Below are 17473 nucleotides of genomic sequence, written 5' to 3' on the forward strand. Positions count from 1 at the left end.
TTTGAGTAAACTTGACAATTATATATCAAGTAAAGATATCTTAGAATAAATAGTTACATTTGCTCTCCTTTTTCGAGACAATCAATTTCAAGATTACTTTAAGATCAACTTGTGTGATTTTACAGTGTAACTGTGCTCAGGTCAACCCATTTAATTCCTGGGATGGTTGGGACAGCAGGTGAGGTCGATCTGGACACCTTGTTTTGAGCAATCAATCAATCAATACTTTACATTGAAAAAAAAAATCGGTCCAAATTTTAAAATCCTACATTTAAGATGCCACACGTTTATTTGGGGAGAAAAAAAAACATCTGCCAAAAAACCAAACCATAAACATATGCGATATTATTATTTGTTCATAATCTACTGTGATATGTAATTTGGCTGTCTTCCCAGTCTTCATTTCAGTGGCAGCAGTTCAGCTGGGAGCTATCAGCTGTGGGAACCATGAGCTTAACATAGCCTGTTACGTTTGTTTCATTTAAAACAAAAACAAAAAAACTTATATATAACTATATAACTAGTTAAATAGTTGAACATTTAAAATATGCCCAGGGGTTGAAATGTTGGCCTTTATTAGGTTCATGCAGTAAACATTCACTCAGTGATGTCACATTGGGTCTTATTCAAGTAGGAAAAGCCTTTGTCTTGTTTTTGTCCACTTTTTGTTAATTTGTAGGAATTATAAACAATACTGTCACAGTGAGAGAAGACACCCTTTTGACTCCTCTGCTGGCTACCAACAAAAATTCAGACAATCTAAAACTAGCACAAGTTGAAACTGACTGATGCTGCAGATTTCAAAACTGAATAAAATGTAAGGAATAGTCAAAAGGTCTCCACTTTGAGGTTGAAAGTGAAGAGTGTGTTGCTGTGTATGAACATAGTGAATGGCATGGGTATTGTTGCTTTCTAAATTGTTAAAAAGGCACTGTCCCAATTGTACATGTTGCATCCAACCCCGCTCTCCCCTATTGCGATGAAAAACAAACAGAATAAAAGCATTTAAAATTAGCTTTTTATACTTTATAACGAAGTCAGTTGCTTCCTCAATGCAAAAGCTTGTGACCTCAGTGACGACCGGATGCAATTGTAATTACTGACTTGTTGGTGTTAAACCACTAGAGTGTCAAATGGCACTTTTTGTATCAATACTGCAGGCTGATGCAAATCAATGACAAGCAGCAGATTAATGTACACAACATCAGAAAGTGTCTATATGTACAAAAGCACATAAACTTACAAATTGCGATAAATGTATGTCCACAATTACACAACACATTTATTGTAACAGTACTTATGGCCCCAGCATAACCAAGCTAATTTGATCTGCAAACGACAATCTTTTAGAATAAAACATAATATGTAAGGAGCTACTCTGTATATCTTATGTAAAGTTTAAAAGCCACGTCTTTATGTGCAGCACATACAGACAAAACTGGATTTGAATAATTGTGCAAATAAAGGAAGGAATATTAAAAACACATTTATGATGACAAATGAAGAGAAAAAACACTGAGTATTTGCTTCCACGCAAAACAGTTGGGACACATTTCCTGGTTAAAAATGAGTCAATAAATAAGGCCATTTTACAGTAATAATTTAACATCAATTAAAGTATGGCCACAATTAAATGGACAGTACAATGTTCAAGGAATGGTTTTCTTCTCTAAGTGCAGTGAGCCTCAGACTCACAGTGTGTGACCTACATCGGTGCAGACAGCCAGCTGCCTTTCAAGCATCTGTTTCTCTACCAAGTCCTCCACTCTACCCACCTCCACCTCATCTACGTCGTCCATAAAACTGGACCAATCTGTACCCCCGTCTGCACGTTCCATGGGCTCTGGTTGGCTGGCGGTGTGAACAGAGGCGGAATCATCATGGGTGGTGGTCACGCAGTTGCAGCTGTCGCAGATGCCAAAGCGTCTGAGTCCTGGTGAAACGCTGGATCCAGTGAAGGTTCGCCTGCAGCTTTTACATGACACTGGCCAGTAATGCCTATGGACCTATCAATAGTCACCACAGTTACAGTGTCAGCATCCTGTGAATCATTTTACACAGGCATAATTAACTTTTAGATTATAACAGGTGACGAATAACAATACAGGCTGAATATCAAAAAGCAGGTTAGTTAGCATGACATAATGTAAAACTAGGCTGATTATCATACAGTCAGTTCTTACACTGAGGGCATGGCTGCGAAGGTGCTCCTGTCTTGTAAACCTCTTGCCGCACATGGGACAGGGGAAGGGCCGTTCTCCTGTATGGCAGCGGATGTGTCTCTTCATAATTCCCTTCTGCTTGGCAGTGTATGGGCAGAATGGGCACTTGTGGAGTTTCACTGGTACTACCAAACCATCACCTGCAGGGGGAAAGAGGGAGAGACCTATAGTTTAGATTTACCTCAATAGGACAGCACTGCAGCTTATGTTTTCTTATGCTGGGTTCACACTGGATGCAAAACCCCTTTATGTCAACTGAAGCGCAGCCGCCCGTCAGCGTTCGCCTGGACACTCACACCAGGAGCACATTTTTCCACACGGGTCAGCAGCATTTGCGCCCAGTATGAACCCAGCATCATTACTCTCCTGCATGAAAATCAATCAAATATACAGGGAAACGTGTATCCCCCCTAAGTTATGTTCATAAGCTTAAATGAATCTTGCCAAATACCTGTGTCCTCTCCAAGCCAATCAGACTGGATCTCCATGATAGATGATCCCACAAACCCTAAACCTTCGTCCATTCGACCTCCTGTGCTGCCACCCAGTCCTTGGCTGAAACGCTGCCCCACTCTTTCCCCCAGAGGACTGGGACCTTCACCTCTGGCCAGCATCTCCATCAGCTGCCTGGCATTATAGGAAGGGCTGTATCCCAAGGGAGAGCGCTCATTGGAGGGGGAGGGAGGAAGAAGTCTGCTATGATGAGGGTTATGGAGAGAGGGCCCAGGATATGAGGCCAGGTCTTTGGTGTCAGGGGACTCCATGAGCTCCTCATCGGGGTCGTACTCTATCTTGGGGTGCACTAACTCTGGGGTCAAAGCAGATGATGAAGAGGATGAGAGGTTAGTCTGATCCATGTGTCCTTTCTGTCCTTCATTCCCCGATGCAAACTCCTCCCTGGAATGGTAGTCGCTGTCCATGTCCCGGCTGGCGCCCGGAGTTGTGGTGACAGGGATAGACAAGGGGGTTCTAGCCGAGGTCACAGACTCTGGGCCTAAACCAGACCCTCTTTCTGCCTCTGCAGCCTGAGAGTGAGGCTCTGCAGCCCCCGCAGCACTGGAGATTGTTGCAGCAGGAGTGCCGCTGTCTGCAGGACCCATGGCTCCATCCTGTGCCTGGTTCTCCTTCTCAGTGTTCCTCTCCTTCTCCTTGTTGCATATTTCCAAAGATGAGCGGATGTACCCCTTACAGAAGTTTACCAGATCAGTCATCTGCAGGTAGCTTCCTGCTGACATCACCTCAATGACATTGCTTCTGTTTAGTGCCAAGCGGCCAGAGTAAAGGAAGTCCAGGATAATGGAGAAGGCATCAGCTGTCACAATGTCCAACGATGCTGTGCTATAGCGCTGTCCATTATCCTGAAAAGACATATAGTACAAATCAAAGAAGGTTCACTGGATTATCTAGACATGGATGGATTATTTAAACATGTTAAAGCATTATAGTAATACTTGATAATACCATAATAAATACATTATCTTGGGCATATCACTACATTTGTTCCTCAAAAGCCACGCCCAGCATTTTCTTACCGCTCCAAGAAAAAAAACAACAACATTATGATCTGCATTTCAAATCACTTACTTTTGCTTTATGCTATCAGTATGTACTGCAGCTGCCATCACAAAGTATGATCTGTTTATGGAGTGTACACATACTTTACATACTACTTCACTGGTTCCCAACCTAGGGGTCCCAACCTCCACTAGGGGTCGCCAAAGCTTCATAAGTTTGGGAAGTCGTCTTAACTTTAAGGGGTGTAAGAACTACAGAGCAGCCTATATCTCAGCATGTCATTCATTTCTGGGAAAAAGAGAACTTATTTCCCAATAGAACTAAAGAGAACTAAGAAAAATAAAAAACTGTTTTTTTTTAAATTGATGATTGGTGATTATTCAAGATATAAAGTTCTCACAGGATATGGGCGTGATGAAGGCCACAACACAAGCTATTTTACCAGAGCCTTCACTCTGCTAAAAGGTCTTGTCCTATATTAACAATTGCACTGATACAACCAAACAGCTAAAAGATCAATGGCAAAGTGTCAGGGGAAGAAAACACAAAGTCTGTCAAAAAATAAATTTTTGAAGTTAGTATGGCTGTCTAAAAAAAAAATTAGTACAGGCAGAGAAACACATAAAAAAATCCTCAAAAATACCAGGAAACTCACCACAGGTGCAATATATTCACAAAAATATTCTGCTCAAAATTCATCCAAATCACTGGTTTTACACAAACTTCCTGCAGTTAAAACATTCACTATTTGCATTAATTGTACAGTTAATCAGTTATTATATACTGTTATTGTTATGCATTTGATATAATATGAAATATCCATAAAATATATCACTTGGTCAAGGCAGGGGTCATCTCAAAGTATGAGATTTACTTTTTCCATAGTTATCTTCTTTTGTTTATGATAATTTTGTTAATCTGAACTATTCTTATTCCTATTATTAAAATCTAATTGACTGGTCACTTGAATGTGCTGTCATGTCATTGCAGCTTCTGATAGCTGTCTGTGAGCTGTCAAGCTGTCAAGCTATCATCTGTTTGCAGAACAGTCGCTGTGACGTATCTTCAGCTGCACAGAGGATTGTGTGGGTCAGATTGACCAAAAAAACATGCTGACTTGCATTCAGCAAAGCATCACTTGATGCAGCAGGACATTGTGGGGTGTTTTTGGCACACTGCATTTGACATACTAAGCTTTCCAGCATCCTGAATAGTATGGTGGTATGGATGTTGGAACACAGCATTGATATGAGCTATTCTCACCTGCAGATAGTGAACCAGAAGAGCCCGGAAATAGCCGCTCCCAGCAAACAACACATTACGATGAGCCTTGAAGACACGGCCTTCGACGAGGATGCTGCAGTCACAGAAGAAGTCCCGCTTACGCTGCTCATTGAGCTCAAACAGTAGTTTGGGCATGTAGCAAGGCACTTCCATGTCTACACTTCAGTGAGCCCTGCCAGAGAGAGGGAAGAGAAAGACAATAAGTTCAGTGTGTGTCGATTTAAGAGAGGAAAAGTAAATAGATAATGATGGACTTTTTGTTTCTGTGGTGTCAAACACCTGATTTAAAATTTACTACACATTTAATGATCTTGTGTGTCTTGTAATGTCTTGTTTAGGCAAGGCAAGGCAGCTTTATTTATATAGCACATTTCATACACAGGGTAATTTAAAGTACTTTACAGAGTAGTAGAAAAAAAAAAATAAAATATAAGAGACAAGAGATGTGATATACAAGGTAAAATCAATTACTAAATGATTTTTTTTTTTTAAAAAAAGATACAGTTCTCCACTTCCTTACAGTGAACAAATGTAACTACTACAGTATTAAGTAAAAATGGGTAAAGGGAAAAGAGGAAAACCTTCACTACTGAGTTCACTTGATGAGCTAACAGACATTAGGTTTGTTTACATGTTAATTTACTGACATTAGAGAACGTATAATATCCCCAAAGACATCAAAGCTTAAACACACAAACGTTACGCTAGATACACTTTTGACTGAGTAAACAAAACGAGAAGGCGAGAGTCAGATAGCTCCAACGACACTTTGTATGTGCTCACAAGCTAACTTATGCTGCTAGCGCCGAGTAGCCAGTTTCTGATACTTTGTCAAACAAAACGGCAGCGTAACAACACCGACTACTCTATACGAAGCATTTTCACACACACACGTGAGATAAAATGAATTATAATACCGTCTCACCTAATTGCGCGACTGAAAGCGGGAAAATCTTTGTCATAACACAAAGACAGATTAGCACGGTTTATTATTCCGTGTCCACATAGCAACTTCCGCTTTCAGGCTTCAGTGACGTTTTTCAGTTGACCAATCAGTGAACGTCGGAGGCGTCACAGCTCCTGCGTGTGACGTGAGGATAGAGGGTAGAAATTAAATACTTCATAAACCCCGCAGAGAAAGAATTGGAAAAAAAAAAAAAAAGGGGTAACGGGAAATTACCTTAAAGTTAGCGTGGGGGAGATAATAAAATATTATTTAAAAAAAGGGTGGGGGCATACAACTATGTTTGTAATTCTTATATTTTTATTTATAAATATGTTAAAAATATTATTTACAGCACTCTAATGTCATACTTTTTTGTTTTGTTTTGTGCTTATCTTCAGGTCATTTTCTTGAAACTTTTTACTTAACTCTTGACAATGTTTTCAGCAATTTCTCCTTTAATTGCCAATTGCCTTTTCCCCATGTCTTTGAAAGAAATCATACCAGTTTGCTTAGGTTTAAAAGGTTTAACTAGAGGTAAGATCACAAAATATGGTTAAGTACTTGGTTTGACCCAAGTAAAAAAAAAATCCTGTCACAGTGCTCTTAAAAAAGAAAAAGAAAATGACACAAATATATATATTTTCCAGACGACAAAAAGGCTAGATGATAGATAGGACAAGAGATAAAACAACAGAAGAAAAAACAAAGTCCGAACACTAGATGATGCTTCCTTGAATATTTGATATAATTATCACTGAGATAACATTTCAAGCTACAGCTTGGTTTGATGAGGAGCATGTAGCTCAAAATGTCACCTCAGTGGTAATTATATTAAATATTCATGGGAGCAAAGTGTATGGATTGTTCTTCCAATTATTTGTTTTTGACAATAACAATATTGTCTTGTATTTAAACTTCTTTGAAGTTTGGGTTATGTCCGCCTTTATCCATCATCGATAATGATGATGATGATGATGATGATGATGACAATGATGATGATGATGACAGCGATGATGACAATGATGATGATGATGGTGATGATGTTGTGTGGAAGAACATCAAAGTGTCACCCTCCTTCTCATACCAGGCCCAGCATGCCGCTGCACAGCCGCAGGCAGCTCGCGCCTGCCCACATTGTCTGCCCAAGAATACTTGTTTATTTGCTTTCCATTTCGGAGAGAAAATAATTCCTTTTTTTTTTTATTTTCGGACACGGCGAGAGTAAACAAGTAGTTCCTTCAGCAGTGCGCCACACCCTCTCAGCACAATCCACAGCTCTTAGAAGTGTTTTTTTTACACTGATGGGTGCCGACCGAGCGACTTATTTGTTTCAGTTATTTTCCCATGGCAAACAGGACGAATACAAAGGCTTCGTGGTGGCCTGGAGAAACCACAGGGTAGGCGTACATGAGCCTCCATACTCACCCTCTTTTGAAAATGAAATTTATGGCACCTCATAAAAGTTCTATTCACGCTCATACGCACTAAATATAAACTAGTATAAAGCAGCAGGGTTTGACTCAGTCCTCGTAAACTTGACCTGATGGAGCGTTGTGTCCGGCTTAAGGCAGGCCAACCGTCATTTGACCCGGCCGCCCGGCCCTAACACGAGTCAATCCCAATACTGAATTGGGCTGAGCTCTGAGGTAGCACTGATGGCTGACCTTCTTCCAGTTCTGACTCAGGGAAACACAAGGCCTTTGTTTTGGTCCTTTGTTGACATATGGGCAGGAAACTCCCTCTGCACAGACCTTTCACAGCCAAGCAGTCACACTGGACTTTCTACAATACTGCGCTATCTGTGTGGCAGTTTAATGCTGGTTCACACCCATCAACCCCTTAGGAACAAATAATACTCATGATTTATGACTAGGTTTTGCCTGTGATTATGATGCCGCATGATTTACAGATCTAAGCTCAGTCTATAAAGTAAATAGATGTAGTTGTTATGTAAGGCTGCATCCAGATTTGGGACCTCACTCATTGTGTGTGTTAGCCACTGTGAGACCCATGGCTGGCACCGAGGGCTCCAGCAGCACCCCTCTGGGTCCCTGTGGTCTGCGCCTCAGCACATAACAGCCACTTAGGCCGGCATTTTCCCAGGCTGAGACAACACACCACGGTGGCAGCGCGAGCCACAGAGAGGGCCTGATTAAAGAGTAGGGACAATGGAGGGAGAGAGACCGTGGTGGCATTTTCCATCTCCGCCGCTGTCTCCTGGGGGGACCAAGTATGTGCCGTGAAACGTTTGAATTATCCCAGAATCTCTGGAATTCAGACAGAGGCACCGCGGAGAGGACCCTCGACCGGGGATCAAAGAGCTTTGAGAGGAGTGCGGTGGACTGGTGGTGAAGTCGAATACATAGGGGAGTGTGTGTATGTGTGTGCGCAGGCTTTGGAATACTGACTGAAAAGATAAAGACAATGTTTGAATTTGAATCATATTTTCTTTTATGGCTACATGTCTGAAGATGTTAAAAAAAAAGAACATGTTTGACTTCTGAGGAGGCAGTGATCATTGAGCAATGAAATACAGGCATGTGGTGTGTGTGTGTGTGTGTGTGTGTGTGTTGCTGTCCTTTTATCCCTCATGGGATCAGATAATGCAATCACAGCCAATCATTGGGAGTCTAATACAGCGGGCGCCCCTCTTTAGTTTGGAGACGCCACTCTCCTCTGTGGTGGCAGAGGAAGAGGAAGAGAAAAGCGAGAGGGGGAAACCTCGTCCCTCTCTTTCTGTCTATCTCTCTCTGTAATTATCACTTAATGTTTTTCGGTGATCTGGAGACATCTGTCTCTTGCTCAGTCCTTTCTTCCCTCGCTGGAGAGGAAAAGTATCGCAGTCTGAAATAAATCTGCCAGCCTTTTTATTATTGTAAATTTAGCACCAGAGCAGAGTAGTAAATGGAGCCGTCCCAGACCACGAGCTTCCGGCAGTGCAGAGCCTCAGTGCTGGCTGGCTGTCTCTGCCACAGCCAAGTCCAAACTTCAAAGCCTCCAGTACTATATACAGTTAGCTAGTCGTCCTCAAGCGTTGACCTCAAGCAAGTCTTCTTGTCTGAGAAAGACGGCGTGTGTTTGTGCATGAGCCACATGCAGAGCGTATAGAATTAGTTCACTACGCAAGTATGCCTTTCAGCAAGGCAGTTCTGCATGAACATCTGTTGTGTGTACTTATCTGAACGTGCGGAAGAGCTCTGACTGCATCCATCTATCTCCATGCTATAACTGCTTTGTCATGGCATTGTTTTGTATTTTTTTGATGTCAAAAATGACAACATTTGTGTTTATGCAAAAACAAAATGTACAAAGTGGTGGCCTGGGAAGTTGTTGGGAAGTTGGCAGTCAGCGAACACAGTTAACATCACATTTGATCTGATCTATCTGTGATTCCAAACCACAAGGGCATAGGGTTCATTTCAATACTCGGGGGTACACACTGGGGGTTTGGGGGTCCTCTGCCAAAAAATTTTGAATGTCAATTACTCATTTACTTAATTTCCTCCATTCTAGTGTTTATAATGTACCAATGTGTGCCTTTTCTTCATCAATATATAATAAAAATCAAGTATTGAAACCTTTGAACGCTGAGCAAACTTATTAGATTTCTTTCAAAAACATGGATGAAAAGGGCATTGAGCAACTTGGTAGAAAAGTCCTGCAAATTGCAATAAATAAGTAGAGCGCTATATTTCCAATTATCATATTGATGAATTTAAAGTTATATTATTACAGAATTATTTCATTTTTTTTTTTAGTTTTGTTTAGTTTTTTAGTTTTTTAGTTTTTCTCAGGTCCTTTTCCTTTTTGTTGTTCTTCTTTATTATTATTTTTCCGTTTGTTTTTTTTTGTCCATCCATCCATGGTTTTTTGTTTGTTTGCTAATTTTCAGGTAATTGTGTTGCACTTTTTATTGCTTATAAGAGGAAGAAGGAGAATTCTTTATTGTATTTATTATTGTTATTATTGTTTTTTTATTTAAAAAAACAATAAAAAACAACATGACATGTTTGTGCAAAGGTTAGAAATAGAAATCCACTTTACAAAGTGGTGTGATGCTGATCTTTATTAAATTTACAATAACCAATCAAAGTCAGTGGAACCACACTAACACCACATGTGCAGTTGAGTGTTGAAATGTGGTTAGCAAGCAACAGAGACGTTGAAATAGCTATCCAAAGTAATAAATAAACAATAGAAAGCTAAATGTGATGAAGAAACTAGAAAAATGGTTAGTGAAAGAGAGGTGCCAGTTTGCCTCCTGGGCACTGACGAGTTGTCCTTGAGCAGGGAACCCAACCAACAACGGCTCGTGGCCCCTGTACACAGGCAACCCCCCTGCTCTGACAGCTCTCCATTTAAAGTGTGTGTATAGGTCCTTTTTGTGCATGTGTGTATATTTTAGATATGTAACATGAAACAACAGAGTGAAAAAATCTAATTCAACTCAGGGATGAATAAAGTGTCTTCTTCAAGATGATACAAATATTAATCTTCACTAAAACATTATACCATGTGAATTTTACTTAGCCACTTTTGCCAAGTCTTGCTTGCCCCTTTTTGTTTATTTGTTTGTTTTGTTTTCACATTTTCTTGTACTTTTACTAATTTCTTGCTAAGTTTTGGGTCATTTCTTCTTTCATTGTTCATTGCCGTCTTCCCATGTTTTTGTAAGAAATCAAGCCAACTTGCTCTAATGTCAAAGGGTTAAAAAATTTGAGAAAACATGTAACAACAACTAGTTTTATATTATTCACATATTTGAATAACATACCGTTTATAATCCATTCAAAAGAATATATTTGGAACAATGGCAGGATAGGCTATTTGAAGCAGTGGGGATTGGCAGAAATAAAGTAGAACCACTGGGATCTTATCAAAATGTCAGTGGACTTTTTACTTTTTCCCCCAATACACTAAAACAGAATGCAAGTTTATAGATGAGCATTTGATCCAATCCATTAGTTTTACTGATTAACACAGACTTTGATCAATAAAAAAATAAAAGAATGAATGTTCAGTGCATCATTTTTTCATAGTTCTGGTCATTTTAATTATGAAAGCTTCGATGAAGACCAATAAAAGTGGTACCAGCCAGTAATGTTGTTAATCATTACCCTCGTCCTTCCTCCAGTCTTCCTCTCTTTCCCTGCAGACACACCATAAATCCTTTCTGAGAACGCTAAAAATTACCCGGCAGTGCAGTGGCGGCAAGTTTTTATGCTGGTTTTTAGGGGCTTATGCCTGCTCTTCCGAGCTGCTGTCGGGATGAGGTGTTGGCTGGATGCCTCCATGATAAGGCCGTAATCTGAGGTGTAAAGTTATAGGAGGGATTTGGGGAAGTGATAGGCTGTCAGAGAGCAGCGGCCAAGGATGGAGCACCATCTCCTGAGTTTACAGCTCTGTGAGCGCTCTTCTGAACCAACCTGGTTTAAATAGCATGAATACTGGTAAAGTGGGACAATGGGTAAAATAGGACGGTTAAGCTGTATCATTTATATAGATATATATATATATATACCTCCAATACTAAAAATTAACCCTTAGTTCATCATTAGCAAGTATTTGATTAAAATACATGAGTTCTTCACTTTGCTGTGAAATGTGGTGAAAAGTAAAATGACATGGTGAAACTGCTGTACCTGCACCCCTCCATAAAAAAAAGTTATGCATATTGTTGTTGTTTATTTTATTATTGTGTATTTAATTCATTAAGACCAGAATTAAATAACAACAAAATGTGTTTGAAGTGTCTGAGTTTGCCAATAAAATTGTCCCACTATAAGAATAGTGCCGGGTAAAATGTGGTTTTGCGTTAATGTGTGTATCAGGAAGAGTCATCTATCCGTTCTTCCATGTTTCTTTCTTTTTTCTTCTGTATAGCATAAAGGAGTTCATAAAAATGACGCAGAAGATAACTGTCAGAAAGTGTCCCACTTTATCAGCATTCACATTGCCTCTACACTGATAATCTTGATACAAAAATAGGAAGCTGATAAAGGAATTAAGCATCGCTAGACACATGCAATAAAAATTAGTCCCCCCTTCATAAACATGAATGATAGTCAGCTTCCAAGTCAAAACGCCTGAGCGAAAAGTAGTTTTACAGTGGCTAATATTAGCTGAGTCTTAAAACCCCCAGTCACCAAATGAAGCACAGTTGCATGCATGGCTGAGGGGACATGGTGGATTAGCCTTGAACGCTTTCATTTTTCACTTTCTCCTTTTTTTCTCCTCCTCTCTCTCTGCGGCTCATAAAAGATTGCATCCTGTGTGTGATGTGGCGGAGGAGTGCAGTCAGAATGAACTGATTACGGACGAGGGCCGGCGTGCCTTTGAGTCATGGCAGAGAACGACATTCTTCAACCACTTAAAAATAGTAACAGTTGGCTGTTTTTTTTTTTTGTTTTTTTTTTAAGGTTTGTTTTTTTCATTGGAGGACTTTGGGGCATCCTCTGCTGGCTTTTTTGGAGACTGGAATCATAACCAGATTCTTTGTAGACCCCCCCCCCCCCTTCCCCATGTCTTTCATTTTGTTATTGGGAGTTTGTTTAATCTTGTGAAGAAAATTGGCTTAGCGTGGGAAAGGCAGAATTCTTTTGGGGATAGGTTTTGTTGTTTTAGAGTTGTGCGCATTGTTGTTTTTTTGTTTCGTTTTTTTTTTCAGCGTAGGAAGAAAAAGTGCCAGTTTGTGCCAAAACCTCATGAAGTATAGATAAAAAGGAGCTGAGTGAGAGGGAGGCCGCAACACCACGACAAAGATATGGGCTGTCTAAGCAAGAGCTTTACAAATGACGATCTCCAGGGGGAAAAGGGGGGAAGAAAACATAAGGGAATAAGGGAGTGGAAGAGGAGGAGGGAGGAGAAGAGGAGAAACAAATGTGGATGGATTGGTGGGAGGGGGAGGAGGAAGATGGGTATTGGGGGTAAATAACGCAGAGCAGTGAGGAGGAGGAGGAGGGGACATTCCCCCTAGCCCACATTAAAGACATAAAAAAGAAAACAAACAGAAAAACATGTCTGACATAAAGAGGCTGGTTTCCGCGGCGACAGCACAATGGCTGCCTGTGGCTCTCGGGGCCCTCGCCATCCCGTCTGGGGCCCGGCACCAGCGAAAGTCACCGCAGTCACAGGGCCCATCAGTGTTTGAGTGAGGGTGTGCGTGTGTGTGTGTGTGTGTGTGTTTGTGAAACATGGTGAATGTCATCACAGGCCTAGTGCTGTGGGAACCGCCATGAAAGGGACCCCACTCGGAAGCCACAAAAGTTCCTTTCTGCTTCTTCTCTTCGGCTTTTAGCCTCTTTATTTATCTGTGTGTAGGGGAGCCGGATGAGGAGGGAGGACTCTCTCTCTCTCTCTGTTCTCTCTCTGTGTCTCTCGCTCTCTGACAGGCAGCATGACCCATCACCGCAGCCCTCCTGCCCTCTTGACACCTCAAATCACAGCAGCCACTATCTCAAACATATATACTGACTGTGTCTAACCCTGTTTATTGGGAGGTTTATTCACACCTCATATCAGCTCAATCAGATCATAAAAAACACAATGCGGCTCTTTGGAGACACCCCTTAGGAACAAATATGGCGTTCCCAGGAATGCCTCGTACATCCAGGTTATTCTGAGTGAATGGTGGAGACGGCCAGACAGGCCGTGCCACAGGTCCCAGGCATTCCTTATGTGTCTGAAGGGCAGATAATTCCCTCATGGGTCCAGCCTAGACAGTGCCAAGCTGCTCCGGTGCCAGTTCCCATGCCAATCCAATCTCAGCCCCAGTGACTGAACACACAGCCACAGGCGGACTACTCGGGAGGCCTCATACCAATAAGAAATCTACCGATTTTTTTTGTGAGTGTGTGTGTGTGTGGGGTATGTCAACAGCACTTGCATACAGCAAGGCACCATGCAGGGCTCCTTTGACCACAATTGGCCTTTCATATATACTCGGTCAGGGTTCTAGACAGTAAACAAACATTTCCTTTTGACTAATACTATTTGATCTGAGGAGTTATTTTGGGGTACCATGTTATTCAAGAGATATACTACAAAGTCATTCTTATTAATGTGTGTGTGTGTGTGTGTGTGTGTGTGTGTGGCCCCAGTGACTGAACACACAGCCACAGGCGGACTACTCGGGAGGCCTCATACCAATAAGAAATCTACCGATTTTTTTTGTGAGTGTGTGTGTGTGTGGGGTATGTCAACAGCACTTGCATACAGCAAGGCACCATGCAGGGCTCCTTTGACCACAATTGGCCTTTCATATATACTCGGTCAGGGTTCTAGACAGTAAACAAACATTCTCTTGTCATGAATTTAAATATCTTTGTAATTCCTCTTGCTCCATAATTAACACACTTGTGGTTTCAACAGAAATACAGGAGAATAATGTAGGAGATTTAAAAAAAAACCCATTAGTTTAAAAATGTTCCATAGACATAAAGGAGATGTGTCTAATATCAGCACTTTCAACTTTCAACCAGCTGGTAAGAATTAAAACCATGGTTATAAAGTACATTGCAATTACCAAATACAACAAAACTGTGATTAACATAATTTTAATGTCTTTTTATATAAAAGACAAGCAAGATTTGTTTTAAAAAAATAAGAAATAAAATCAGTGGCTCACTATCTTGGCTTTGTTCCTTCTGGAATTTTTGAATTTTTTGTATTTCTTCTTGCATCATAATTATTGCACCTGTGATTTCAACACAAAGGAGAATATAGGTATAAAATAGGAGACTATTTTTAAAAGGTTTATAAAATGTCTTTAAAAAAATGTTTTATCGTCTACAAACATAAATGAGAGACAATGCCAGAACCTTCAATTTGCAATTTGTATTTTTTAAAAAAAAGTTTTTCCTCCTGCATCATTATCTTGTGATTTCAACATAAATACAGGAGAATAATGTAAGAGATAAAAAAAGTTTTAAAAATGTATTTCAAAAGATGTTTTATGGCTACAGACATAAATGAGATACTGTGTGCCCAATGTCAGTGCTGTCAACAAGCTTGTCTCTACATGATGTACTGACACAGCTACTGTTTGTAATTGTGCATTAATGTGGGAAATAAAATGCACTAAAAAGCCTGTTTCATTGTATCTTTTTCATGTTTCATCATTTTACTTATTTTCCTCTTTTCACTGTTAAATACCGTCGAGTGTCCTTTATACTGGAGTAACTACATTTTAGGGAAAAAATGTTGCTAAAAGTTGGTTTTCTGTCTCTGAAAAACAGAGTACAAATAATCAAAGTCAACCACACAGTGAGACATATCTGACCAGTTATTCAGTTTGACATGAATGCAGGGAGAAAAGTCACAAACAAAATATCTTGCTGAGCTGGTTCCATCTCACAGACTCTCAAACAATAGCAATAGTCATGCATCAGAAGCAATAATTGCCGCTGAGTGTTTGTGCCTTATAAATTGTGGGTATGCACTGTCCACATTCGTGTGAAGCAGTTGCGTGTGTGCGTGCGTTTGTATGAATCACTTGTGCGTATGTCCCTGAGCGTTCACACGTTTGCATTCGAGTTGCGCATGTGTGCGTGTGTGTGCAAATTGTAAAAGTATGAGCTTGTTAATTTCAATAAGGGACGTCCCCTTGTTGTGGTTTGGAGGGATGGGAGGGAGAGGACTTGAAGTGGCCGACCAAGATCGCCAGAAATCTCCCAGAATTCCATCCCACCATTCAGTGCCAGCTCTCTGCCTCTTATGTTTCTCTCCGTCACAAACCTCACACACCCCCACCATGAAACTATTTTCATAATTAACTTATTTATTTATTTATTCATTCATCTTCTTAATTACTTTCCACTTCGTGCCTGTTGTTTTATGCATCTTGCCTCATCATCCTGGGCCAACGATGAGTGAAACCAGAGTGATTTTTAAAAAACAACAACAAAGAAACATGAAAAACTGGTGATTCAGAGAAGAAAGTTATTCTTTGAAGGGAAGGGTGGGTGGGTGATAAAAATAACAACAGAGAGGAGTCTGAAGCCTGACTTCATAGATGTCTCTTTTCTTTCAGACTCTTTCTTCCCTGATGCCGAAATGAGATCCAGATCTGAATTAAGGAATGATTGGTAATGAAAGGATATGTGGAGGAGGGGTGTTGTTTGGAGGGAGGGAGAGAGAGAGGATTTCTCTTTTCTGTGAGTCCTGACTCATACTCACCGCACTTTAAGCCCCCTGGTGATGGTCACACTGATTACTGACACTTGGATATTTCAAACACACGCACATACACATGTTTTAAGTTATTTTATTACTTTACACGTATATGTAATGATAAAATGCAGACGGGCAGGGCTCAGTTACATGTACTGCAAAAGAAATAAACAGAAAAACAAAGTTGTTGAAAAGCACATCAAGAAAAAGAAACATCTGGAATAAGATACATTAAAAAATAAATACCTGATATTTTAAGAGCTTCTCGCAACTAGCAGGACCACAGTAAGTACATAAAAAGACTGAACTTGTTCAAAAAACATGCACAAAGATCTTGCTGTCCCACATTGTAGTATGTTTAAACTAACACACCCTTCCAGTCTGCCAGGCAGGAAGAGACACACTCAGCTGGGCATTGTGTGGAAGGGGGCATGCCACTTGGCCTCTCTCCGTCTTTCATACACACATATGCACACACCGCTGGGTAAGTCAGGCATCACTCCTAACAACGGGCGCCCGGGCCTCGTGTTTCCATGGCAATCTGTACCAGCAATCTTCCCACGGTGGCAGCGGAACCAAGCGCTCAGGGTTACAAGCAACTGTGTCTGTAAGTGTGTCTGTGTGATATGTGTGTGTGAGTGCACAGGGAGCGCTATCTTGTCCAGTGAAGAGCCCAGATGTTCAGACACTCACTGGGCTGATTCCTCTCTTGACCCCTTTATCTGCCCTCATCTCTGCACACACTGACACACAAGTTTGGAAGAGGCTGGGTAAAAGGTTAATGTTAATTAGCAGAACTTTTTAATGTCATGGTTTTGTGGGGGAAAAAAAAACTCCCTGCTAAATCTGTGTCAAAAGTTGTTTTGTAAATCCAGCTCAGCATTTGCACAATTTTTTAATCATCATGGCAAAATTTTGTGACTTAGGCGTTCTTGTGCAGAGCTGAAATAGTTAGCCAGGTTACAGGAGTACTTCACCCACCAAATGATTGTTTGTATATCAGTCAGACCACTCGCCCTGTGTTATGCAGAATTTATGTAGAAAACAAGGATCTTGGAATTCAAAAACAGAAAATCCTCGATGAATCGAAATCATAGGGCTCCCGCTTAAAAACAGCAAAACTATATCAAAATAACCATTTACAAACTCTTACACATCTTTTGCAGTAGGTTATAATCTCGTTAAGTCTCATTAATCCAGTCAATACTTCATAAACATGTTTTCACTAAAATCTTACTATTGAAAACCAAAGGGTTAAACATATTCTCTCTTCAAAACCAGACTTGACAAACAGTAATTTTACCTCACTGAACACTGGAGCTGTGGGTCTATCGCT

At 40.6% G+C, this 17473-nt stretch overlaps 1 protein-coding gene across 1 annotated transcript; it reads right to left on the reverse strand.

Annotated features, from left to right (window-relative positions):
* Positions 1-558: 558 nt before the first annotated feature.
* Positions 559-6031, reverse strand: zbtb8b (zinc finger and BTB domain containing 8B). Its single transcript, XM_042506512.1, has 5 exons — positions 5947-6031; positions 5001-5193; positions 2674-3580; positions 2184-2362; positions 559-2006 (listed from the first exon to the last, which is right to left on the reverse strand). Exons 2-5 carry the CDS (start codon positions 5172-5174, stop codon positions 1692-1694), a joined length of 1575 nt encoding a protein of 524 aa, XP_042362446.1. The 5' UTR covers positions 5175-5193; positions 5947-6031; the 3' UTR covers positions 559-1691.
* Between the last annotated feature and the right edge of the window lie 11442 nt (positions 6032-17473).

This window comes from Plectropomus leopardus, chromosome 18, assembly GCF_008729295.1.
Source record: "Plectropomus leopardus isolate mb chromosome 18, YSFRI_Pleo_2.0, whole genome shotgun sequence".
In the NCBI taxonomy this organism is placed as follows: domain Eukaryota; kingdom Metazoa; phylum Chordata; class Actinopteri; order Perciformes; family Serranidae; genus Plectropomus; species Plectropomus leopardus.